Source organism: Engraulis encrasicolus, chromosome 21 (genome assembly GCF_034702125.1).
Source record: "Engraulis encrasicolus isolate BLACKSEA-1 chromosome 21, IST_EnEncr_1.0, whole genome shotgun sequence".
Taxonomy (NCBI): Eukaryota; Metazoa; Chordata; class Actinopteri; order Clupeiformes; family Engraulidae; genus Engraulis; species Engraulis encrasicolus.
In genome coordinates, this window is record NC_085877.1 from 40,493,333 (window position 1) to 40,520,832 (window position 27,500).

General features: G+C 45.0%; 2 protein-coding genes across 2 annotated transcripts in view; both read left to right on the plus strand.

Annotated features, from left to right (window-relative positions):
• Positions 1–6,590: 6,590 nt before the first annotated feature.
• Positions 6,591–9,745, plus strand: LOC134437424 (uncharacterized). Its single transcript, XM_063186912.1, has 3 exons — positions 6,591–6,805; positions 8,047–8,395; positions 9,491–9,745. The coding sequence occupies exons 1-3, from the start codon at positions 6,591–6,593 to the stop codon at positions 9,728–9,730; spliced, it is 804 nt and encodes a 267-aa protein (XP_063042982.1). The 3' UTR covers positions 9,731–9,745.
• Positions 9,746–17,185: 7,440 nt separating this feature from the next.
• The window catches only part of LOC134437425 (uncharacterized), a 10,705-nt gene continuing 390 nt past the window's right edge, over positions 17,186–27,500 (plus strand). The window contains exons 1-7 of the mRNA XM_063186913.1: positions 17,186–17,283; positions 20,700–20,881; positions 24,141–24,355; positions 24,914–25,014; positions 25,557–25,623; positions 25,727–25,995; positions 27,428–27,500. The exon at positions 27,428–27,500 is cut by the window's right edge and continues 390 nt beyond it. Of these exons, the coding sequence (XP_063042983.1) occupies positions 20,701–20,881; positions 24,141–24,355; positions 24,914–25,014; positions 25,557–25,623; positions 25,727–25,995; positions 27,428–27,500 (906 nt within the window). The 5' untranslated portion in view covers positions 17,186–17,283; position 20,700. The remainder of the gene's footprint in view (positions 17,284–20,699; positions 20,882–24,140; positions 24,356–24,913; positions 25,015–25,556; positions 25,624–25,726; positions 25,996–27,427) is intronic.

Sequence of the window (27,500 nt, forward strand, 5' to 3'; positions counted from 1 at the left end):
GCGAACAAACCGGTGTGATAGCTTTTGTGATACGCACTGGATTCTCATGCAAATGTAGGCTTACATCTACTTGTATGAGGCTACGGCAAGCGATGTGGGACAAAGGTGTGGCAGGAAGCGAATGTCAACGTAAACAGATATTACACAAGCTTCGATATGGTCACCAAATATTTTGGGACTGTCATTTCTGTTGTGCCTACACCTTGGAATTAAATCAGAGTCTTGTAGTTACACGGGTATATTTGGTTATTTACCTCAACAGTACCCTGTAGGCCTACTCAACTTTACAGTTGCCCATCACAAAAGCTACCACAAATTTGGCATTGAATATGAGTAGCCGCGAGGATTTGTGTTTCGTGAGGCTCCTTAGTCCTTAGTAAATTGTTAAGTCGTAAAATCCCATGCGAATGGTCTTACACACATTCTCGCCGGTTACAAACAAGACACAGGGGAAACAACAAATATTTTCTGTCGTACCACTCACTTTGAAATGATCGGGTAGTTATAATCTTCTGACCGGCCACCTGCAGTAGCAAACCCTTCAGCTCTGTCGGTCCTCCATTCTTTATCACATATTTTCCCCTTGGAAATCCAACTTTGAGAATGCTCTTAGTTTCGTTATGAAATCCACTTGTAGCAGTCAAAGTGAACAAGCTAGCCAACAACACCGACTGACTGTATTGTGAACTTCAGATTCCCTATGACGTAACTGTCCAGCAAGACTCTCAACACCAGAAGGAGTCTGCGGCCAGGCTACTGCTCGCCTCACCATTGTATCTTTCAGTGGGCGTTATGCCAAAGCGTCCAGAGTAAAGAAATGATAATCACACGTAGAAAATATTTAAAAAATATCAGGAAATGAGGGCACCACACCATACATACTTCTATTAAGTGTATAAAAACGTTTAATACAATATTACCAGGTTGCATTCACAGAACGAGCAACATGGCGCATGCGCTCAAGCTTGTTAACGAGGGATTGCGCAATCTGGGGTGAGGCCAGTTCAGAGTTGGCCCAAATTCAGCGTATTCGGAGCAATTTGACATGAAATGGGCAAATATTACGATTTTGGCCACGGAAATGATTGAGAATGAGTGAAACTGTTTAAATACTGCTGAAATGGTAGTTATGGTGCAGATGCTCGAAAACAATAGCTGTTATTGTTACTATTATTCACATTTACTGCATCTCATCATTCTCATCTGGAGCTGGTGAGGCCGTGCCTCCCCTGCCGTATTGGAGTGCACGTGCCTGCTGTATATATCAGTGACTATCAATGCACATACAATTAATGATTATTATTCTCTTGGCTTCACTTATGGGGATGACAATTCACAACACAAACCCCACACTGAAAAAGTAAGAGTTCAGTCTGATGTTTGAACAGCGTTGACCTCTATTCCAGTGGAGACAGGCTCAGCGTGAGGTTCCTCCCTGCACACCAGCACACACAACAGAGCATCCACAGCCACCCGGAAACTCATAACGCAGACGCACACAGGCCCTATAACAACCTCCATTATTATTCCCCCAGGCCTCCACATGTAACGCCAGGGGATGGTTTATTATGATATTGGCTTCATTTATAGTGGTAAGAATTTGCAATAAAATCACACGCATTGAAAAAGTAATAGTTCAATGTGCTAGTTGTACAGTGTTGACCTCTATCCCCGTGGAGACAGGCTCAGCGTGAGGTTCCTCCTGCACACCAGCACACACAACAGAGCGTCCACAGCCACCCGGAAACTCATAACGCAGAGAAACAGAACAAGACACTCATCAAATACACGTACATCAACAGGTAGCACAAACACTGGAACATAAAATAAAGCAAAGGGCGGTACATACAAGAGCCACAGGGTGCCCATTGAGACTGCAAGTACACCTAACTCAATACCCCAGCCTGTGTGTTGAGACTGCAAGTACACCTAACTCAATACCCCAGCCTGTGTGTTGAGACTGCAAGTACACCTAACTCAATACCCCAGCCTGTGTGGCCAAGTACACGTATCTCAATACCCCAGCCTGTGTGGCCAAGTACACCTAACTCAATACCCCAGCCTGTGTGGCCAAGTACACCTAACTCAATACCCCAGCCTGTGTGGCCAAGTACACCTAACTCAATACCCCAGCCTGTGTGGCCAAGTACACCTAACTCAATACCCCAGCCTGTGTGGCCTTTCGGTGTTGGCACAGCTTGTGAGAACAACGTGCAAAGGGTTAACGCGCAGATAACAGCTGAACCCACAACAGATACTGCCAGCAGCAGAGACACCTGGAGTGTGTTGCAATATGCGACCTTGCCTCCTCCACTTGCTTCTCTCCTCGTACCAGGAAGTAATATGTCATGATGATGGGATGGTGAATGAAAAACAGTCCCTCAAAAGTTGTTGTGGCTAGGCTGACAGCTGGGAAACTTTATCCTTTTCTCCACAGAGGAGGGGCCAAGAGGCAGGACGGGGAGACAAGCGCAAGTGGAGGAGGCAAGGTCGCATATTGCAACGCACTCCAAGACGAAAAAGAGAAATGGCTCGATGGTAGATCCGGTTGTGTACAACCAGGCAGCAACGCACACGGAGAGCGCACAGTACATTGAGCAGGCCAGAGGACGACACCCGATACGCCTGACACACAGAGCCCTCTCTAGCGCCACCAGCTGGTGGAGAAGCATGCCACAAAACCTGCTTCCAACCAGCTGGTAGGAACAAATGTATTACAATTAGTGTTGCCAGATTGGGCTGTTTCCCGCCCAATTGGGCTGCTTTGGATGGCCGTCTGCGGGTAAAAATGGCATTTTGCAGGAAAACCCGCCGCCCATTTTTGCCAATTGAAATCAATAGAATAGGGCGGGATTTAGTGTTTCCAGGCGGGTTTTTTAGCATGTTTTGGGCTGGAAATCATCAGCCTCATCTGGCAACCCTGATTACAATGGCCTTAGTAATGGGTTAGAGCTGGCTGCAAGGACGTCTTACTGTATCATTGAGCTGGCTGTGAGTCCCATATACTTTTAGCAGAACTCATGGGCTTGCTAATGTTTTGTTTTCTTTTTTTGTTATGCCTTTATTTGACAGGACAATAGAAGATGGTGTCAGGAAGCGAATGGGACAGAGAGACAGGGGAGGATCGGGAAATGATCGAACCGAACCGGACTCGAACCGGGGTCCCTGCGGGTGGGCATGCAAGCCCAAATGTGTGTGTGTGTGTGTGTGTGTGTGGGGGGGGGCTTAGCGAGGTTTGCTGTTGTTTTCAAGCAGTAGTTATTATGGGATGGGGAAAAAAAGAAACAAAAACAGAGTAAATCACACTTGTGTTTTGTGCAGTAGTACTCACTCTTGACCAAAGGTTATTCTGGTTCTCAGTCTGATCCGTTAACTGTACTGTAAGCGGTTACTGTGTGTGTGTGTGCGTGTGTGCGTGTGTGTGTGTGTGTGTGTGTGTGTGTGTGTGTGTGTGTGTGTGTGTGTGTGTGTGTGCGTGTGTGTGTGTGTGTGTGTGTCTGTCTGTCACTGTGACACTGTAGTATGTGGGTGATGTCACAATGCGCTAGTGTTCCGGCAGTCATTTGATGGAGGTACGTATGACACTAGCGCGTGCACTCACTCACTCACTCACTCACTCACTCACACACACACACACACACGCACACACACACACACGCACACACACACACACACACACACACACACACACACACACACACACACACACACACACACACACACACCACACAGCACACACATTCATTGACACAACTTGACCTTTAAAGATTGTTAAACTTAAAAGCTCTTAGGCCTACTCTAAGATATGGATTCTAGAACAGTGTTTCTCAACAGGGGTGCCGGGGCACCCTGGGGTGCCGCACACCCCCCCCTCAGGGGTGCCGCGGAAATGTGAAATTGACCTAAATAAATGATGTAACATAATACCTTGGCCTATCTAAATTAATAAATGAATGCTTAGTGGAATCTTTCATCCACCATTTACGGACAATATGTCAATTTAGGTCACCCTTGTATGGCCACATAGCCTGAGATAAAGCTGCAACTTTGAACATCTCCAAATGTGTTACATTTCAAGGCTTGTGTGGTATCGAATGCGATACCATGTTACGGCTCGTTGGTTTGGGGTGCCTTGAGATTTTTCTTGAATTGAAAGGGTGCCTCGCCTAAAAAAAGGTTGAGAAACACTGTTCTAGAACACTCCACGTCACAGAATAGTGTATTCTATCTTTAGAATAGTGTAGTCTATCCTTATTCTACACATAATGGACATGCAAGAAGACAAAAAAAATGTAAACTCTATTTTATTATACAATTGGCAACATTTCGATCCGCCAGTGCAGTGGTTCCCAACCTATGGGTCGGGACCCAACCTATGGGTCGCCAAAGATCCACAGAGGGTCGCGAAGCCTTCTTGATTTTAAGGGGTTTAATTTTAAATACCTTAAATAGCCAATGTTGAATAAATGACAAAGCATTTATTTAACTAATATATGCATAGAAGCAACAAAATGTAAGCTAGATGTAAACATTTATTCTATATTTGACCAAAGACGAATAAAGGAATAAAATAACTAAAATGAGTTTTCACAGGAAACACAGAGGGTATCATGTGACTCCCTGTCGTGCAGGCGCTCGTGCGGTTGGGTCACCAACGCTTACAATGGTACAAACATGGGTCCCTGAAGAAAAAGGTTGGGAACCACGGCACCAGTGGGATCTTCCTCTGGCCTCACACACGTACAGTATATACATAACTATTAAAGGGACACTGTGCAGGAAATGGTCAAAAAAGGTACTGCAACTATGCTGATCATTGAAAATGGGCTACCTTTTGCCAAATTTGATCTTTACATGACAGTTTACTCAGTAATAAACTAATATTTTCTTGTATGGTCCAAGTACAAGTATTTTTGTAGCTATTCAAAATGGCGGACCATGGAGAAGATCCCCCCTTTCATGTATGAAAAGTTCAATTTTTCCAGTCATAATATGAATACTTAGAATTTGATGGTGGTGGTAAATATTCATGAATATGGTAACATTAGTGAATGGGCAGCATGAATTCAGGAAATAAACAACTAAAAATCTCACACAGTGTACCTTTTTAAGTTTATTTTGTGTGGAGCTCATAGGCCTACCCAGTGTGCGGAGCACTCTATCACATTGTCTTTTGTCTGGCACTTGGATTATTGTTTTTGTGGATATGCGCACCCTACCCTCCAAACGCCATACAAGAAGACAGCCCACAGCATGTCTGGGAGAAAAACAAGAAAAACGATGCACATAAATTAAATACGTTACTCAATGCCCTCCATACAGAGTGACGTTGAGCAGCTTGATGACGCAGTACTCTTGGGAAGATGAAGAGGTGTGTGTGTGTGTGTGTGTGTGTGTGTGTGTGTGTGTGTGTGTGTGTGTGTGTGTGTGTGTGTGTGTGTGTGTGTGTGTGTGTGTGTGTGTGTGTGGAGAGAGACAGCGAGAGAGGCAGCGAGAGAGACAGAGAGATTGTGTGTGTGTGTGTGTGTGTGTGTGGTGGGGGGGGGGGGGGGGGGGGCTTTGAATTGCCCAGCCTGTCTCAATTCATCTATAGCCTCTTTGTCTCCATCACTCGAGTTGTGAGACGAGCATTTATAGGCACAGCACTGCCACTCCAAGACACTCAGAGCAGTCTCTCACTGTACTGTAGTGTGGAGCAGCTCATTGTTTAGGCTGAGTCTTGCATTTGCTATTTTCCTGTATAGGTTTCTTTCGACAGTTGTTTACTTTCTTTTATGGATTAGAGTTACTTTTTGAATGGTTTTTTTTGTCCAGAATTGATTGTTTATTGTGCGGCAGATCGTTTGATGTGGGAAGTATGCTCTTAGTTGAAGACAATTTTTTCCCATTGAGGTTTGTTTTTACAGTTTGTTTTTTTTCTTCAGAGCAGATCATTTTTTTGAGGGACGTGGACGTGCCTCAAACATCATTTCCTCCATGGGTTAAACTTTAGGGTGCTGTTTTGATATTTTTCGTTAATCATTGTTATTTTTGAGGACGAATACTACACGTCAACATTGTTCTTGAGTTGGAAGTTCAACAAGCCAGCAGTGCATTTCCTTTGTGGAATATTGTCTTGGAATATATTGACATTTTGAACACATATTTCTTTCATATCTTTCTTATTGCCAGTTATCTTGGAATATATTTACATTTTAACACATCTTTCTTTCTTATTTACATCTTCAATTTTGCCCATTATCTTGGAAGATATGTACTTTTTTGAAATGTAATTTGGGTTTCTCTTTTTGTGCCCTGTGTCCTCTCCGTCACCTCTGAGGCTGCTGCAGTGTTGCCAGAGGTGCGATAATCATCGTATTTGTACCATCATTTTGTCCATTTTGACCTCTGTACGACCGGACTGGACCACACCAGACTGGACATATTCTAGAACAGAAGTGTCCTTCCAATGCAGGTGACTCCATGGACTGAGTAACTGGGCATGCTTTGAGTGCTCATCATTTCTGATTAAGAGCTGGTCGGATCAAATTTGTCGCAGGGATTTGACTTTCTGAACCATAGGATTGGTTGACACCTCTTCAATTTCCAGGATGTACTTCTCGGCGTTCGTGAGCAGCAGTGTGGCGGTACCCGCGGTGCTGGTGGCGTTCGGCCTGGCCACGGGCTTCCTGCTTTGGGCCCTGCTGGCGCTGAGGACGCACCACAACGCCGGGAGACGCGTCTCCTTCACGACCGTGTCCCTTCTGGTGACGGACATCGCGGAGATGATCTTCCTGGCCGTGATAGCCATCGTCTATATGGCTGTGTTCTGGGGAAAGGAGGAGGAAGAGGAGGAAGGAGGAGAGGATGGAGGGGAGGAAGAGGAATGGAATGGCAGCAGGTGGGCCTTTTAAGTAGTTTTTTAAAATGAATACTTTTACTTTACCTGTACTTGAGTGCATTTTGACCCAAGTACTTAGCTCAATTACACTGGAACCTGGCCTGAGTTAAAATAGACTGAGATACAAAATGCCATGCCATCTTGAATCAATGTATTGGATGATGGCTGGTGACAAGCAAGATATGACAATGACGAGATGAGGACGATATGCAAGAAAAAAAACCCATTGAATTCTCAAGAGGAAAGCTAATTAAAAGTTACTAAGTACTTTTACTCAAATTACATTTTAAGTGAAGTACTTTTTACTCTTACTTGAGTAGATTTGTAGATAGCTACTTTCACTTTGGTAGGATTAAGGCAAAGAAAGGATACTTTTACTTTGTACCTTTTAAGTCCTCATTCAAAACTGATACTTTTACTTGTACTTGAGTACATTTTGACCCAAATACTTAACTCAATTACAATGGACCCTGGCCAGAGTAGATTTTTACTAGGTACTTTCACTTTCACTTGTGTGGGATTTAGGCAAAGTAAAGATACTTTGGTTGCACGTTACTTGACGCCGGCGTCATACGTATGACATAACAGTGTCATAATACTGTCAAAACACTGTCTTGACACAGTCATGAACGAGTCATAAACATGGTGTCAGTGTCATAAACGTTTTATGGTCATGGAGAGTTGACATTGTTAGGCCTGTCTTTATCATAACCGAATTCCACTAAAATACAAAGTCATAATATTTTTGATATTGACATAATGTCCATGACACATGCATGACTGCATTATGACACATGACACCGACGTCAAGTAAAGTGTTACCGATACTTTTACTTGAATATAATTTTTCGGTAACACTTTATTTTAGGGATACATCTATTAGCACTAATACATACAATGTGCCTGTATAAGTAACTTGTAAGGCATGTACAAAGCAAAATCAAACATTTGTTAGGCATGTATTCGCAAATGTGTTGTTCATGCACAATAAGGGATTTATTACCAATTTAACCTTAGTAAGGACCTAGTAGGCCTTAGCATTTGCTTAGTACATGCCTTACAAGTTACTTATGCAGACATTAACATTGTATGTATTAGTGCTAATAGATGTATCCCTAAAATAAAGTGTTACCAATTTTTCTGCATCATTTCCACCTTTGAAAAAGCAGCAGGGACAACCCCACTCTGAGCTACGCCTACGGATTCTTCGTGGTGTGCATGGCGGTCATCTACTTCCGCCTGTGCGCTTCCTGCTTCCACCAGCTGGCGGCGCTAGAGGGCCTGCTGTCTCTGACCAGCTCCCTGGGCACCACTGGCCTTGCCACCCCGCGCGTCTCCATCCCGATCTCCGTGGCGGTGTGGGTGTGGGGCATCGTGAGCGTCTACCTCACGTTCCAACGGGACCTGTCCGTCCTGCTCCTGGCCACCTACCTGGCCTGTCTCCTGCTGCTCGTCGTCTCGTCCATCGTCACCTGCCTGAAGGCAAACGCCCAGTCGCCGCCTGTCAGGAAACAGGTGAGTGAATTCTGACACTCTGTTTTTTTTTGTGTCTTTTTCGACTTTGAGTGCGTTACAATATGCGGCCTTGCCTCCTCCACTTGTGCTTGTTTCCTCGTACCAGGAAGTAATATGTCATGATGACATCACTGACAACAGCATTATATTTCAATATCTTGCAAAAGCTCAATTGTAAAGTCCTTTTCTCATTTGCAATTGGGATAGTGAATGAAAAACAGTCCCTCAAAAGTTGTTGTGGCTTGGCTGACAGCTGGTAAACTTTATTGTTTTCTCCATGGAGGAGGGGCCAGGAGGTGGGGCGAGGAAACAAGCACAAGTGAAGGAGGCAAGGCCGCATATTGTAACGCACTCTTTATTTGATAGGACAGAGTGAATCGAACCCTGGTCAGCCGTATGGCAGACGAGTGCCCTACCGGTTGACCACGGCTGGGCCACTCCTTGACACTTTTTTGGACACTTAATCATTTTGTTTTTTGGCTGCTCGGTGCCACTTAGCTGAGGCGCATGTGATAAAACACTGTTACACTGACTTGCAACCCGGGTTCGATTCCGGCCCGGGTCATTTGCCCATCCTTCCCCGTCTCCATCTCCCATTGTGTCTCTCCTCCACCATCCCGTCGGAAATGAAGGCACAAGTAGCCCAGTAAAGAAGCCCCACTCGCCAGCGGCCAAAATTATTTTTGCCTGTGAGTGGGTTTAGCCTGGGACAATGCCCCAAACGGACTAAACACAATGCAGGAGATTTGTTTTGATTTGTTTAGAATCTTTGGATGCAAATCGGACAGGGTTTTCAGGGAGTGACGACAAAGCATTGGCCAATAGGCACAGACACAGTTTGAAAAACAACTTTTTTTTTCAGATTCATGTTCCTCACTGAAAATGAACCAAAGCCAGTGAATCTCAGTGTGAAAGAATGATATAACTGATACTATTTTTCTCAAGGTAAAAACTGAAAACGGCTCAAAATGACCCGAACACCTTACAAGGGTTAATCTCATATTTAGTCTATTTTTTCAGGCTAGCAAAAAAGCCCTAAAAACTATATATATTTTTTTAAATAGATAAATGAATGATACTCTATTCTCTCTCCAGGTCCTGAGGGTGTTCGGCGTTGCCACGGCGACCCACGTCCTCCTGTACGGGCCGGTGTTCACCTGCGTGTGCCTGTACGCCATGGGGCTGCCGCAGGGGGAGGTGTTCAACATCGCCGCGGCGATCATGAACTTCAGCCTGGTCACAGACCCGCTATTGTTGGCGCTGGTCTTGCGGAGAGAGACACAGCGGAGTCCAGTCAATGAGCGTCGTTTGGATATGTCTGTTGTTGGAGCGTAGAATGGGGCCTACTGTACGGGCTGACTGTCTGTCTTGTCTGTCTGACTGACTGACTGAATGACTGATAAGACCCAATGTTTGAGCACACTACAGCAGAGTTTTAAAGACTTTTTTATTTTTTTATTTATCTTTAATTTAATTAGGAAAGGTCCCGTTGAGTCACAGTGACTCTTCTTCCAGGGACTCCTGGCCAAGAGGCAGCACTTACAGTAATTATGTGCAAACATCCAACTCGTCTTAAAAAGTCTGCTGCAGTGTGCAGGGTCGCTGACAGCTTTGGCCGGGCCCAGGATAAAGTCATATGAAAGGGGCCCCCCCAGCCCAATAGATACAATGTAATGAGGACACCAATTTTTAGGCCCCCTCTCTCCCTGGGCCCTGAACAACTGTCCTCTTTGTTCCCCCCGCCCGTCAGCACCCCTGGCAGTGTGCCCAGCTCAAGTCTCTCCTTTTCAATGACGTGTGTCCCACTGTGATGCACCTGCAAGCTGAGGGATGATGCGGCGAGTCCTTATTCTGCCAAGAGTTAAGTTTTTTCTGTGTTGTTTTTGCATCACCCACAGCTCTGATGCTGACAGGGACGGATTATGACTATGACTACTACATTGGGCCCCCGTACTAAAACCTCAAAATTATCGTTTTTTGGGGCTTTTTGGGAGGAAATTATTATTATAATTATTATTATTATTACAACCGGTTAACCGGTGGCAGAACATTTTAACCGGTTAAAGTTGATCCGGTCGACTATCGGTTAAACGGTTACCAGTTAACATCCCTAGTGTGTACGGCCCTTTAGTCTGCCAAGACTCAAGGTTTATTTTTGTGGTTTTAGCATCAACCACAGCTCTGATGCTGACAGTGTCGGATTATGACTATGACTACTACATGGGCCACCTGGGCCAGACAACAAGAAACACAGCGGAGTCCAGTCAATGAGCGTCGTTTGGATATATGTCTCTTGTTGGAGCGTAGAATGGGGCCTACTCCGGACTGGACTGGGGCAACAAAAAAAAAATGAAGCCGGGCATTTTCAGCCAAGAAGCGTCCGCCATGCAGCACTGAGAGAGACAATGAAGCCTGCAGGGCAACCTTTTTAGTCCTCCATTATGAACTATTGTGACCGCATAAGCCAAAATGAATATTCAAATCTGACTCTGAAAGGTCTGCTGTTGCGGCATGAGGACTGGATACCACTGCAATGAGGGGAGGACCAGGCCAAAACCATCAACAGTCCCCTGAGTCTTTTCTTGCTCTCCTAACGTTGGATAGTAAATCTGATATGAATGTTGATAACGGTCTCCTATCGAACATCTGGAAATCCGCCGCGGGTTTTCCGCCTTGAGTTGAACTTTTTTCCACTCGATCCGCCCGGGGCGGAGAGGCGGAGAATCAGCAACCCGCCTTGCGCTGATATTAGACGCGTAATCCGCTCATTTTCATTAACAAACAATAGAACACATCCGCCTCCAACTGTGAAATCCGCGGTCTGTGTGATCGCGCCCATATACTGTATCTTCACAAATCGGACTGTGTGTGGGCCCCTTATACACAGTGCGTAGGCCTACTGTACATGGGGCCCTGGTGACTCAGTTACACTATACCCCCCTGAACGATACCAGAGACTCTTTAGAATAGTCCTTAGGTCTACCTAAAGTGGGATTCCCCCCCCTCCCCCCTCCTCCTTGCGACAGTAGAACCCGGAAACAATGGGCCAGCGGAACCTCTCTCTCTCTCTCTACTCTCTCTCTGACGATACCCCTGGACTGAATGACTGAATGAAAGACTCAAGGTTTCACTTGGAAAGGAGAGATATCCTCCGCGCTCCTGCACTTCACAACCTGGTGCATCATGGGAAAGGACTGATAGATGCAGGGACAGAAAGGAGTCACAGGAGCATCTTCAGATGTGAAGGTTTGCTTGTTTTAATGGGGAAGTGCAGTCTTGGCACATATAGATTAATGTGATTTAAAAATGTTATCGAGTCCCAGCCCTAAAAATAAATAAATATTCACATCTGAAGATGCTCCGGTGACTCCTTTCTTTCCCTGCAATACCCAACTAGGTTTGTTGGTGTGGTGGTCTCAGTACCCACAGCTCTGACGCAGACAGGGACGGATTATACCCTAACTCCATGGGCCCCTTAGCCAGACACCAAGAAAGAAAAAAGTTCATTTTTATCCAACTTCATACCGTTCCTTCCATACAACACAATGCTCCATTCTTCTGACATGTATGGTACTGTAAGTGATTTTTTATTATTTTTAGTTTAATTATGTCATGTTTAGTTTCATTATTTCATGTACATTTTTCTGATGTGTGCTGCCCATTCTCAAATTCGATCATTCAATATCGCCTAATATTCAATAAGTAGTAAGCTAATATTTACTGGTCTGACCACAGTTCAGTAATTGAGGTCAGTCATGGGTAAGCGGTATAGGCATCAGACTTGTAGCCCAAAGGGTGCCAGTTTGACTCCCAATCCACCAGGTTTAAGGGGGGAGTAATTAATCAGTAATCTCCCCCATCCTCCTCCATGACTGCGGTACCATGAGCATGGTACAGTACCGTCCTGCCGCACTGCTCCCTCTCACTTCAATTTTGCAGCTTAAAGGGAAACTGTGTGAGATTTTTAGTTGTTTATTTCCAGAATTCATGCTGCCCATTGACTAATGTTTACTTACCACCACCATCAAATTCTAAGTATTCATTATGACTGCAAAAATTGCACTTTTTCTACATGAAAAGAGTGATCTTCTCCATGGTCCGCCATTTAGAATTTCCAAAAATAGCCATTTTTACCTGCAAAAATGACTGTACTTGGACCATACTGGAAAATATTTGTTTATTACCTAGTAAACTTTCATGTAAAGATCAATTTTTGGCAATAGGCAGCCCAATTTCAATGAGCTGCATAGTTTGTAACGTGACGCCCCCTAGCCTACTGAGGGTGAATATGAAAATGTACTTCAAAAGTCTGGTTCAGGCGCCAGGCAGTTTAATAAACTACCAAATGTTAAGGTTAAGGAATGCCACGTCAGCATTTAACACAAAATATTTACCAAACACAAATAAATCAGTTCAACACAAAGTTATCTTTTCTTTTCTTTTAGTGATCACGAGTTCATCATTTCAAACAAGGCATTCAAGGTTTCAAAATAATAAACGCAAACATAAATGTAGTCCGTAAAGGTCCATAATTATGTGCGTGTGTGTGTGTGTGTGTGTGTGTGTGTGTGTGTGTGTGTGTGTGTGTGTGTGTGTGTGTGTGTGTGTGTGTGTGTGTGTGTGTGTGTGGAGAGATGGCTGGGATGAGAGCTGTAAGAGCAGCAACGAGTTTGAGAGTGGAGGAAGAGCCAGGTGCACAAAGATGAAGTTTACCGTCCGTTGTGTTCAAGTGTTCTGTTCGCCCTGATCCAGGATTCGTCCTGACAGCGAATATGATCTGAGGATGCCTCCAGGTCTGCACGCCGACACAGGTGCACGAGAACAACGACTCCAGCGTTGTCGGAGTCGCCCAGGTCTGCGTGGGTTTCACCTTGCCGAACAGCACACGAGAATCCTCTTCATAACTTGACTTTTACTCCGTTCATCCGGCACAAGGAATGGAACTGGAAACGTGCGACGGTTGTGCGAAACTTCTCTTCATGGCGCACACTTTTCCTCTTCTTCTCTCTCGCTCTGCTTCTCTGCACGCGCTGTAATTGCAGAACAGTCTCACCCGCCATTGAGCTTGAACTTGGGCTATTTAACAAGAGGCCACTCCCCGCATGACTCGGAGCGCCGTGGTGTTCGCTGGGAAGTGTAGTGAAGAAAAGGTAGCGCAGTCCCCTGACTGGCCAAGTCAGAGGGGCGGTCCGCTACACTCTCCCCCCCTTGGAAAGACAAGCGTAGGTTGGATGAAACTCACCACCCAGGGTAGCACATAATGTCAGCCTCATCTTCTGAAGAGTCAGTGGAGAAGGGTCCGTCATCACTGCTACTGGTCCTGGTATGAGGAACAAGTGTGTGAAACATTTTAAATACAGAAAGTGAATAAAGTTCTTCTGCTTTGTCAGAACTCTGGACTAAAGCTGCTGTTGGACTGCAAACATTAATGTCCTGAACTGCACCACAGTCTGTAACAGTAGGTTCACATGGAGCTACAGTTGAAGGCTGCCCTCTGCTTCCAGTGTCATTCTTTGGAGAGGCCCTCATGAAGCTCTTTAATGAACTCCACAGGTTAGGCCAAAAAACAGCACTGTGCAAACGATAGAAAGTCCTAAACAACCCCTGGTGCTCTGGTTGTGTGTAAGCACGCAGGACAGTTTCCACCAGTGTAGAGGGAATGTAAAGTCTGTACGAACCAGATTGGGTCTTCCTATACACCACACCTGCAGACACAGCATACTTCCGGCTTGGGTCTTCACAGCCTTCGCCGATGGAGTGTAGGATGTGCTGGATCACAGGGCACTTCTGCTGCTCTGCATGCACTGTAGACATGGAGACTGGTAGGCGAACTGGAGAAGTAGACTGCATGTCCGACTCCGGTTGCACAGAGGTGAAGAGACAAGCACCACCTCGACCTGCAGCTGGAGATGCTTCTGGAGCACAGCAAGTTGCAGGTGGTCTACCTGGGAATTCGCTGAGTCTCGAGGCCACCTGGTGGTCACCCTGCAGGTTGACGTGATGAACCTGGAGGTCATGTCTGAGCTGATCCACCCAGCCCCGAATTTCAGTCAGCTGCTGCAGTTGCTGCTTAAAATCCACAAAGAATATTCTCATGTTATCCAGCATTGCACTGAGTTCTATTTTGATGTTCTTTCCTAGTGTTTCAATGTTCTTTTGTGTTGCATTAAAATCCATATCCCACTCCACTTGACTTCTGGTGTTCAATACTCCAAAAGAGACCAGAGGGAGAGGAGGTTGGATTGGTATGAAAAGGGCGTTCCGTGGTGGAACAGAGAGAACGTTGATGGACATAGTGGCTGAAGTTGGCTGTAGTGCCAAGCAGGTCAGAGCAAGGATGTGTGTGTGTGAATCAGTTGTAGATATGTGCTGTTGTGAGTGTATACAAACGAATGGGAATTACAGCAATAAATGCATATGAATAATCTCCCAAATCATTAACTCAATGCACCATCAACATTACTGTTTTGTTCACATTTAAGCACATCCAATATTTTTAACAGGTTACAAAATCACTATGCATTTTTTTAAAGAGACATTTTTTCTCCAAAGTGCCTTTTTTGTCAATGTGCCATTTTTTCAGTGATTATTTTTCTTAGAAATTGTTTTAAACCCACTTAGGCTATATAAGCCACTGAAAGCAGTCCAAGTTCAGTCCTTTTCGAGATAATTGTCCATTCAATGCAATGCAACACTTCAGTTTCAATTGTCCAGTTAGTTGCAACCACAGAAACACAAGTAATCAGCCCCACGTGAAAACAGTTTGCCTTCAGCAAACGAAATGTTCAATGTTCAAGTGAATTGTCCATTATGATCATATCAGAGCCAATACAATTCAGTTCAAGTCCCTGTTCAGACGCCATTCTGTAACGTGACGCCCCCTAGCCTACTGAGGGTGAATATGAAAATGTACTTCAAAAGTCTGGTTCAGGCGCCAGGCAGTTTAATAAACTACCAAATGTTAAGGTTAAGGAATGCCACGTCAGCATTTAACACAAAATATTTACCAAACACAAATAAATCAGTTCAACACAAAGTTATCTTTTCTTTTCTTTTAGTGATCACGAGTTCATCATTTCAAACAAGGCATTCAAGGTTTCAAAATAATAAACGCAAACATAAATGTAGTCCGTAAAGGTCCATAATTATGTGCGTGTGTGTGTGTGTGTGTGTGTGTGTGTGTGTGTGTGTGTGTGTGTGTGTGTGTGTGTGTGTGTGTGTGTGTGGAGAGATGGCTGGGATGAGAGCTGTAAGAGCAGCAACGAGTTTGAGAGTGGAGGAAGAGCCAGGTGCACAAAGATGAAGTTTACCGTCCGTTGTGTTCAAGTGTTCTGTTCGCCCTGATCCAGGATTCGTCCTGACAGCGAATATGATCTGAGGATGCCTCCAGGTCTGCACGCCGACACAGGTGCACGAGAACAACGACTCCAGCGTTGTCGGAGTCGCCCAGGTCTGCGTGGGTTTCACCTTGCCGAACAGCACACGAGAATCCTCTTCATAACTTGACTTTTACTCCGTTCATCCGGCACAAGGAATGGAACTGGAAACGTGCGACGGTTGTGCGAAACTTCTCTTCATGGCGCACACTTTTCCTCTTCTTCTCTCTCGCTCTGCTTCTCTGCACGCGCTGTAATTGCAGAACAGTCTCACCCGCCATTGAGCTTGAACTTGGGCTATTTAACAAGAGGCCACTCCCCGCATGACTCGGAGCGCCGTGGTGTTCGCTGGGAAGTGTAGTGAAGAAAAGGTAGCGCAGTCCCCTGACTGGCCAAGTCAGAGGGGCGGTCCGCTACAAGTTGCTGTTCCTTTTTTGACCATTTCCGGCGCAGTGTCCCTTTAAGATGCCAATGACTGATAGTTCGAAATGGTGTATTGAGAAGATCCACCTTTTCATGTACGAAAACATGAGCATTTCCTCATGTCATAAGTCATAATGAATACTTAGAAATTGATGGTGGTGGTAAACGTAGACTAGAAAAACATTTGTAAATGGGAAAGAAAAATCAAGGAGTATAAATTATAAAAATATATATACACATATATATATATATATATATATATATATATATATATATATATATATATATATATATATATATATATATATATATATATATATATATATATGTGTGTGTGTGTGTATGTATATACTCTACTCTACTCTAGTGTGCATACTGTCTTTGATTTGTCAATCCTGCAATCCTTTGTTGGCTAGTATTGGTGGGTTATTATTATTTTTTATTGATAATATATCAGTGTTATTGCAGTGCAACATCACAAATGTATAGTGTACAGACTTTTGCAGTAAACCCCCTGTTTTGATGTGAAAGCCTTTGGTTGTTGTGATGTACTTACATGGGTCTACAAAGTACTGTATAGGCTAGGCCTACATGGAAATCAGGTTTAGGGTGAAAGACTTGTCGCCTGCACGCGTGCACATACGCACACACAAAATAGCGTATTATTATATATATAGCACAATATTATCAAGCTGTAGCCCAGCAAATAATTAATTTTGTTATCAATTCATTAAATAGGGCCTACAGTATTCAGATGTTTTCATAAATCATACTAGTCATCTGGATAAGACTATGTATACATCATGCATAAAGAACACCATTGTTTTAATTTTTTTAAGAAAAGAAAAAAACATTTGCTTGGTCAAAGCTTTTTTCTGGAATAAGTGCACCAACCCCTGGACAGTGATTAATAACAAGGGTTCTAGAATCTTTGATTGATAGATTGTAGAATAGAACTCTCAATGATTGTGCGACATGGTCGTCACAACGATGAGCAGACTCCTCCGTGATCTAAAGCCGACAGTTGAAGGTGTCTGTCCAGGAGTGAAGAAGGTAAAGGGGAATAACGGCCGAAGACCCTTGGCACAGGTAGCGCCGCATTTACACAGCATAGATTAGCCTAGAGGCGTTCTGGTCTTCTTCTTCTTCTTCTTCTTCTTCTTCTTCTTCTTCTTCTTCTTCTTCTTCTTCTTCTTCTTCTTCTTCTTGACGGCACCTCTCCGAGTCCACGCGTCTGAACAGTGGAGTTTCCTGGCTACTTTTGGATCGTCAGCCAATAGGAAAAGAAGATCGTAACCTACATCAAAAAATAAATACCTCGGAAATCGCCGACCCTACATTTTAAGCAATGGCTATGCAGACGTAACTGTCTGTGAACAGCACATGAATAGTAGCCTAATGTTTTCACCAGGCGCTCCCCAGCGTCGTGCGCATTATTCAAACAATAGACTACTCCGTTAAGTTGCAGTAGCTGGGTTTATTTAGCGAGAGCTGGGTTCACCGCGGTTTCTGCCAACAATAATTCAGTCCAACAATTAACCTAATCTGTCTTCCTCTTGTGATATATGATGATGTGATTTAACGTGAAAACATGGATGACTAGACTTTATTGATGGATAGGCCTACAGTTTTTTGGACCTTCACGATACAGGCTACAGATGAATTTTGATTCAGCTGAGCTGGTATGCCTAATCCTAATAATATTCTTAAATGATGCTATGCCATTGGCTAGAATCCTTTCTTCACAGTACAGTAGTTGGCCCTATGGTGTTGGTATTGCAAGTATGCTACACATTGCAACTGTGCTGTCTATTCCCAAATTTGTTCTTTCCATGAATACCAGTGTAGGCTTCAACAAATATTTACTAGTATGCCCAAAGCACAGTAAGTTTTACAGCTAAAATGTCTACTGAATTCAAATTGCCGAACATGGCGAAGATACCCCTTTTCATGCATGAAAAGAGCAATTTTCCAGTCATAATGAATACCGGTAGCCTACTTGGAAAAACTTGGTCGTTGGTCTATTTGTGTTTTTTTTAAAAAAGGGAACATTTTTAAGGCTATTAGTATAGTCTATCTGCTTTCTTTTAACCCATTCATATTATGCCTTGCCTATACCCAATCCCATTAGGTTATGTGATTTCTTAAACCCATTAATATGACAATAGCATATAGGCTAAAAAGTCAGAGAATGCGCGCTTATCAGTAGCACAGGTGCTGGACCAAGCATAAGATAAAGGAAAGTAATAATAATACTTTCGTTTTATATAGCGCCTTTCAAAACACCCAAGGACGCTTCACAGAGTGTTGTGTTGGAAAGTGTGAGTGAATGTGCGCATCAGTGTGTGAGCGTGTGTGTGAATGCATGTAAGTGAAAGTGCTTGTGGAACTAGCAGCCATAAGCCTCCAGGAAGAGATGTGTCTTAAGGTGTTGCTTAAACATGGCCAGTGTAAAGGTCCGCAACACCGTTTGATGCTCCCAAAATGGAATGGACCTTTACTTTCCTTTCAAATAGCATAGCCTATAGGCTACTCTATAAAAGCCTATACCCCTCCCACCACTCACATACACAAAGTATAATATAGCCTCAAAGTACAAGAGAGTCCTTGTGCACAACCCCTCAATGCAGGTGCAGATGTGAGGCAGGAGGATGTGAATCAATGAACAAAAGTCAAGAGACACCGCACACTGCTTACTTATCATTACTTTATTTCTTGGAGCGAACTAATAAGCAACATGATCTCCAAAAATTCCGTGCTCCTGGACACGGATGTTAAGGACACAAAATCCGTGTCCAGGAGCACGGATTTTGCCAAAATTCCGTGCTCCTGGACACGGAATTGTTTTCCGTGCTCCTGGACACGGAATTGTTTGAAGTGCTTTCTATAGCCTATTTCCACAGACTTGTGTTTTCTCAGGATTTTTCTATTTTCAAACATTTCTTACTGACAGGTTAGGGTTAGGGATTGTTTTGGTCTGGGCACAGCTAGTTTTCTTTCATTCATTATATGAGTTTGATAGCCTAGCAACCAACTGGAAAAGGTATTTCTCAAAAATATGTCTTTAATGACAGGTTAAGGTTAGGGAATGTTTTGGTCAGGGCACAACTTAAATTGCTATAGCATTATTTTGTTTAGGATTAGCATTTGGTATGTATTTTCTAATGATAGAGTTAACACAGTGCTGTGGTAATAGCCTATAGAAAGCACTTCCGTGTGCCCATCACGGAAAATAATTCCGTGTCCAGGAGCACAGAAAACAATTCCGTGTCCAGGAGCACGGAATTTTGGCAAAATCCGTGCTCCTGGACACGGATTTCGTGTCCTTAACATCCGTGTCCAGGAGCACGGAATTTTTGGAGATCAGGCTGAATATAGCCTCGTAGTAGCCTACACAGAGGCGATTCTAGGGTCTGGTGGGGCCCCAAGCGAAAATACGAAAGAATCAACATTTGAACCAAAATTGCCACTACTGTGGTAAAGTGTGGGCTGTTATTCATTATCTAGGGGCTTGGGGGCCCCAAGCGGCTGCCTGCCTTGCCTGGTGGCAAGATACACCTCTCAGCCTACATCACAATATGAACAAAACACAGCACAACTTACACAACGCAACATAAAGTAGTCTAACTGGCAACATGATCTCCAAAAATTCCGTGCTCCTGGACACGGATGTTAAGGACACAAAATCCGTGTCCAGGAGCACGGATTTTGCCAAAATTCTGTGCTCCTGGACACGGAATTATTTTCCGTGATGGACACACAGAAGTGCTCTCTCTATACTCCCACAGCTCTGTTTCCACAGTCTTGTGTTTTCTCAGGATTTTTCTAATTTAAAATATTTTTTCTCAAAAAAACATTTCTTACTGACAGGTTAGGGTTAGGGATTGTTTTGGTCTGGGCACAGCTAGTTTTCTTTCATTCATTATATGAATTTTATAGCCTAGCAACCAACTGGAAAAGGTATTTCTCAAAAATATGTCTTTAATGACAGGTTAAGGTTAGGGAATGTTTTGGTCAGGGCACAACTTCAATAACTATAGCATTATTTTGCTTAGGATTAGCATTTGGTATGTATTTTCTAATGATAGAGTTAACACAGTGTTGTGGTAATAGCCTTTAGAAAGCACTTCCGTGTGCCCATCACGGAAAACAATTCCATGTCCTGGAGCATGGAAACAATTCCGTGTCCAGGAGCACGGAATTTTGGCCAAATGTGCTCCTGGACACGGATTTTGTGTCCTTAAAGGGGTATGCCACTATTTTGGGGCTCAATACAATTAAAATCGTTGGCTGGAGATTATAAAGGTGGTAAAGTGTCTTATTTTTCATGTTAAGCGTTATCTTGCTGTAAGACAAGTTAAAAGAGGGAATATGTCGCTAAGCTAGTGAAAGTCAATGTATCCGTGTAGCATTGTAGCATACCCCTTTAACATCCGTGTCCAGGAGCACAACATTTTTGGAGATCAGGCTGCTAGATAACAACCTTTTGACATGACCTTGTCTAGAATGGACGGAGAGGACCCCTTCATGATCCTGAACGGCACCGCTGCTGTGAGGTCACCGCACAGGTATGCTGGCTCTCTGATTGGCTACTTCTACCACAGCATCATCACGCAGGTCAGGCTGGACCCGCACCCAGGCGGCTATGGAACGGGCGCCAAGACCACAGAACTACTCAACGTTTTAGGTGCTTGTGTTCGCTGTGTGCTGCTCCGTCGTGTGTGTGTGTGTGTGTGTGTGTGTGAGTTGATGTAGGCCTAACAAAAAAGCGCTATTCAGGACTGTAGGCTATGTGTGTATGTGTGTGTGCGTGTGCAGTATGCGTGTATGTATGCATGTATGTATGTATGTAGGCCTATGTATGTATGTATGTATGTATGTATCTAATGTATGTAGGCATTATTATTACTAGCCACAAAGGCAAGAGCGGTGGCCCTCATTGAGCTCACCGTGGCAATGGAGGAAGGATTCGAGGCTGCCTACGAGCAGAAAAAGGCCAAGTACTCTGAGTTGGCTGCAGTGTGCCGGCAGGCGGGTTGGAAGACTACCATGATCTACCCAGTGGAGGCTGGATGCACAGGCTTTATAGCAGTGTTTCTCAATTGGTGGGTCGCGACCCAAAAGTGGGTCGCAGAGGGGTCATGGGTGGGTCGCAGAGCCGTGGTGTAAAAAATAAATAAATCGCAATTGATTGATTCGCTAAAAAACAAATAAAACATTAAACTTTTCCTGCAACAATTTACAACTTTTATTTTGATAGGCGATTGAACTTGTGTCATCTGTCGTCGTAGATAAAATCAGAGTGTTTATGCGCGATAGTAGCGTGCAACCAGTCATTCGAGTATCGCAAAAAAAAATTATGTCGCGACTGAATGAGATTGGAAAATGGTGGCTCCCAAGACTGTTCCAGTTGAGAACCACTGCTTTATAGGGTTGTCGACTATATGCCTCCTCAAGGACGGTGGGAGTCACCGGAAGGAGGCTTAAGAAGGCAACAAAGGAACTGGCAGAGGAGGCGGAGAAAGGGAGCTTTTGGCTCTGGCTGCGGAGGAAGGACAGAAACTGGGGGAAGAACACCTAACCCCCAGACAGCAGCTGCAGGGAACAGCAAGCCTATCTCCCAACCGCCTTGCGCATTCGGCACCTTTCACTCAGCACTGTTGCTGCCCCAGCAACCAACGCACCCGAGCACAGCTGCTCGGAAGGGGTTAAAGCCAGCAGCCAACGAACACCAAACAGCTCAACTGCCTCACAGACAACTCGTCAGTAAGCATTCAGCGCATTCGGCACCTTTCACTCAGCACTGTTGCCGCTCCAGCAACCAACGCACCCGAGCACAGCTGCTACGAAGGGGTTAAAGCCAGCAGCCAACGAACACCAAACAGCTCAACTGCCTTTTATTTTATCCCCTTTTTTAAAATTGATTTATTTTAATGCTTACCAAATGTATGGAACGTATGTATTATTGGAGAGAGAGAGGAGGAAAGCCTTATGCCAGAAGCAGATGGGCAGTGAGACTGGCCACTCACTGTGGGCCCACTAGCTGGAGTGGGTGGTGCAGAGAAGGCTGGACACCACCTGATGACACCTGCTACTGGCGTAAGGCTACGGTTACCTGCAAAGGTGGTTGAGGAAGGCACCTCCTGTGAATGCATTATGAATGTGTGTTCCCTATGTTTGCCTATTAATTGATACAATAAAGATGTTTGTGTCGCAAGTCTTATTTTCTCTCACTGACCCATGGGCACCGGAGGAGGTGCGACAGGCAGCAATGCCCAGCAGGTATTAACTAGCCGGGCTCCGCCCTACTGGTGACGCAACGCCTTCGGCTCAGCTACACACAGTAGGTCCAGGAGCTTGCTCAATCCCGCTACAGCGGGATCTCCACCCACTTTGTCTGGAACCAATCAACTGAGCATTTCCAACAGTCCTGGGTAGAGGCGTGTTCAAGGCAGTGACGTGGTTTAAGCAGAGACGTTCTACTGGGCTAAGAAATGTTTGGTTTAAACTTCGGCACAGCCCTCAACCAGTAGCAAGCCGAGGGAGGCGGGTTAACCAGGCCATGGAAACAAAGTTCTTCCTGTATGGAAACGCTAATCGTTATGGTCCTGGTCAGACCAGAATCGCGGTACGTGATCTGAAGTCTATGAAAATCAGGCAAGGTATTAAAGGGGTATGCCACTATTTTGGGGCTTAATACAGTTAAAATCGTTGGCCAGGGTTTATAAAGGTGGTAAAGTGTCTTATTTTTCATGTAAGCCGTTGTCTTGCTTTAAGACAAGTTAAAAGAGGGAGCATGTCGCTAAGCTAGTGAAAGTCAATGGATCCGTGTAGCATGCTACAATGCTACACGGATCCATTGACTTTCACTAGCTTAGCGACATATTCCCTCTTTTAACTTGTCTTAAAGCAAGACAACACTTAAAGCGATGGTTCGGAGTAGAATCACCCTAATGCCATTTGAACCGTGACACCCATCCACCTTTACACCCGAAGTGTTTTCTGCCGCAGGCTTACATCAACAGAGTTGCCGTGTTATTCGATGTTTATTCCGGATAGCTTGACTCAAGCGCATATGGATACTGGGCACCGTCTCCAAACTTTCCCCACAAAAATAACATGTCATGACACCAAACTTCTACAGTATAACAAATGTGGTTTGTACTCACAAAAAGATGAATTTGAAACTTTGTACATAGTCCAGGAGTTTATTAGTAACAACACACGAGACGATTAGCTTTTCTGCTGCTAAACATCCGTCGATGTCACTTCCTCCAGCTGGGACTTTGTTGATGGAAACAAATACACGTGAGTCCGGAAGGCGGAAAACTAAAAAAGACAGCTTGCGCTACAACTAGAAATTAACCACTTCGGATTTAAATTTTACCACGTTTAATAAATAGAAGACGATGCCACACTCGTGCATATATCCTGGCTGTGGACTAAAACACAAACCTTACAATAAGTGGACAGTCCCAGCTGGAGGAAGTGACGTCGACGGATTGTTTAGCAGCAGAAAAGCTAATCGTCTCGTGTGTTGTTACTAATAAACTCCTGGACTATGTACAAAGTTTCAAATTCATCTTTTTGTGAGTACAAACCACATTTGTTATACTGTAGAAGTTTGGTGTCATGACATGTTATTTTTGTGGGGAAAGTTTGGAGACGGTGCCCAGGATCCATATGCGCTTGAGTCAAGCTATCCGGAATAAACATCGAATAACACGGCAAATCTGTTGATGTAAGCCTGCGGCAGAAAACACTTCGGGTGTAAAGGTGGATGGGTGTCACGGTTCAAATGGCATTAGGGTGATTCTACTCCGAACCATCGCTTTAACATAAGACACTTTACCACCTTTATAAACCCCAGCCAACGATTTTAACTGTATTAAGCCCCAAAATAGTGGCATACCCCTTTAACAGCTACCTGTACAATCCTCACTCAGGTAAAAACGTCATCATCCTGGCCACCTTCTACTTCGTGGGTCTGTGCCTGGGCATCGGCTCCTTCATCTGGGCCGGCCTGGCTCTGGCCCGGCGCCGGCGCGGAGGCGGCTCAGTGTCGGCCCTGGTCATCGGCCTCCTCCTGTCCGACCTCCTGGAGCTACTGATGCTGCCTGCCATGGCAACGCTGACTCTGGACATCCTCGTCTGCTTCAAGGTGTGTGTGTGTGTGTGTGTGTGTGTGTGTGTGTGTGTGTGTGTGTGTGTGTGTGTGTGTGTGTGTGTGTGTGTGTGTGTGTGCCTGCCATGGCAATGCTGACACTCGACATCCTCGTCTGCTTCAAGGTGTGTGTGTGTCTTTGTTGTGTGTGTGTGTGTGTGTGTGTGTGTGTGTGTGTGTGTGTGTGTGTGTGTGTGAGAGTGTGTGTGTGTGTGTGTGTGTGTGTGTGTGTGTGTGTGTGCCTGCCATGGCAATGCTGACACTCGACATCCTCGTCTGCTTCAAGGTGTGTGTGTGTGTGTGTGTGTGTGTTTGCAGCTAAAAATGGCTATTTTTGGAAATTCAAAATGGCGGACCAAGGCCCGATTATTAGTAATCTCTAAGGCTGTTTTTCCAGTCATAATGAATACTTAGAATTTGATGGTGGTGGTAAATATTCACAAAAAAAGGTAACATTAGTGAATGGGCAGCATGAATTCTGGGAAATAAACAACTAAAAATCTCACACAGTGTCCCTTTAACTTTTCCTTTTGACTCCTCCTTTCTACCTTTAAGGGCCTGAACTGCCTGGCAGTGCTGATGCAGTTTGGTGCGGCGCGGCAGTGCGGATACTGCCTTCACCAGTGGGTGGCGCTGGAGGGCGTTCTGGCCTACAGGTAAGGAGAGGGAATGGCCGACGGCCGACAACCTCACACACACACACACACACACACACACACACACACACACACACACACACACACACACACACACACACACACACACACACACACACACACACACACACACACACACACAGGGCCGCTGACAGCTTTTGCTGGGCCCAGGACAAAATCATCTGAAAGGCCCCAAACAACTAATATAGACAATGTGATGAGAATCGTCATCAGCTCCTTGGGCCCGGATCCCCTTAGCCTCTCCTTCTTCATCAGCTTTCCTGCACACACACACACACACACACACACACACACACACACACACACACACACACACACACACACACACACACACACACACACACACACACACACACACACACACACACACACAGAACTCAGGAGCGCCCAAGGAACCATGTGCCTCTCCACAGCCACATACGCCGCATCTCCTGGGTGTGGACCTAATTTCTTTATTATTATTATTATTATTATTATTATTATTATTATTATTATTATTATTATTATTATTATTCCTACAGGAGCTCTAAGAGCACCACACGTCTCTCCTCAGCCCCCTACGCCGTGCCTATCTCCCTCATCGCCTGGGCCTGGGCCTAATTTTAATATTATTATTATTATTATTATTATTATTATTATTATTATTATTATTATTATTATTATCAATAAATTATTATTATCATTATTACAGGAGCTCCAAGGCACCACACGTCTCTCCTCAGCCCCCTACGCCGTGCCCATCTCCCTCATCGCCTGGCTGTGGGGCTTCCTCTGCAACGCCTACTTCGCCAACGTCTCGTTCCTCCTGGCCTCCATGCTCATGAGCTGGGTCATCAACGGCTTCACGGGCCTCCTGGCGATCGCCACGGCCATTACGGCCGCCCTGGCAGTCCAGCGAGGAGGGGGGAGGAGCAGCAGCGAAGCATCGGAGCAGCCACGCGTGGTGGGAGTGGCGCCCAGGTAGGGCTACTGTCACGTTACGGTAACATATCTTCCTATTCATCCTCCTCCTCCTATTTCTTTTCCTCCTCCTCCTCCTCCTCCTCCTCCTCCTCCTCCTCCTCCTCTTCCTCCCCCTCCTCCTCTTCCTCCTCCTCTTCCTCCTCCCCCTCCTCCTCCATGGCCATCACGGCCGCCCAGCGAGGAGGGAGGAGGAGCAGCGAAGCATCGGAGCAGTCACGCGTGGTGGGAGTGGCGCCCAGGTAGGGCTACTGTCACGTTACGGTAACATTATCTTCCTATTCATCCTCCTCCTCCTCCTCCTCCTCCTCCTCTTCCTCCTCCTCCTCCTCTTCCTCCTCCCCCTCCTCCTCCACGGCCATCATGGCCACCATGGCAGCCCAACGAGGAGGGAGGAGGAGCAGCGAAGCATCGGAGCAGCCATGCGTGGCAGGCTTGGCGTGCGCCCAGGTAGGGCTGCTGTCACGTTAGCATGTTTTGCTTTATCAGGACGATAAATTGAATGGGCGTGGTGAATACTATGCACAGACGTGATTAGCAACTAATCATGTGATCATGTGATACCTTATTTGTACACCCGGGTAATGGGGGTTGGTAAAGAGCGAACCTGAAGGCACACTGGGCGAAACGCGTTGTTCGCTCCAAAAATAAAGAGAGAAAAAAGTATCCAGTGTGCAGTGTTTAACCCATTGATGCCTGATGTTGTATTGCGCAACATTGGCCCTGGCGCCTGGAGCTGCATTACGCAACATTCAGGCTCATGAGATTTGAGACTTTGAATTTTATTAAAAATTCTCTTTGTTTGAGATGAATGAACACCTTCTAATGAAAGATGAGGGTCTTCGCGTTCAAATGCACCTTGGGGCATATTTTTATGTGCTTCAAAAATCTGAGATATTTAGGTTTTTATAGGCTGATGGCAGCTTTTCTTAAAAAGGGCTCAGGAATTCAGCACCCTTTTTTGCAGGTGCCTTAGTTGTCAATGGGTTAAAGGGACACTGTGCAGGAAATGGTCAAAAAAGGTACTGCAACTATGCTGTTCATTGAAACTGTGTCACCTATTTTCGCAGCTAAAAATGGCTATTTTTGGAAATTCAAAATGGCGGACCATGGAGAAGATCCCCCTTTTCATGTATGAAAAGTGCAATTTTTCCAGTCATAATGAATACTTAAAATTTCATGGTGGTGGTAAATATTCATGAAAAAGGTAACATTAGTGAATGGGTAGCATGAATTCTGGAAATAAACAACTAAAAATCTCACACAGTGTCCCTTTAATGACCTTTTGGTATTGTACGATATACAGGTCCAGGTGGACGGAGCTGTTGCCTGTGCTCGGGGTGTCTTGGTGCACGCTGGTGCTGGTGTACGGGCCGTCACCTGGGGATTAATAAAGTTACTCTACTCTACTCTACTCTACTCTACTCTACAGGTCCAGGTGGACGGAGCTGTTGCCTGTGCTCGGGGTGTCCTGGTGCACGCTGGTGCTGGTGTACGGGCCGTCC

Bases quoted from the DNA above. Each gene is read 5' to 3' on its own strand.
- LOC134437424 (XM_063186912.1), top strand. From the start codon at position 6,591: ATGTACTTCTCGGCGTTCGTGAGCAGCAGTGTGGCGGTACCCGCGGTG. The intron at 6,806-8,046 runs GTTCTGGGGAAA...CCTTTGAAAAAG, and splicing joins GCCATCGTCTATATGGCTGT to CAGCAGGGACAACCCCACTC. The intron at 8,396-9,490 runs GTGAGTGAATTC...TTCTCTCTCCAG, and splicing joins CGCCGCCTGTCAGGAAACAG to GTCCTGAGGGTGTTCGGCGT.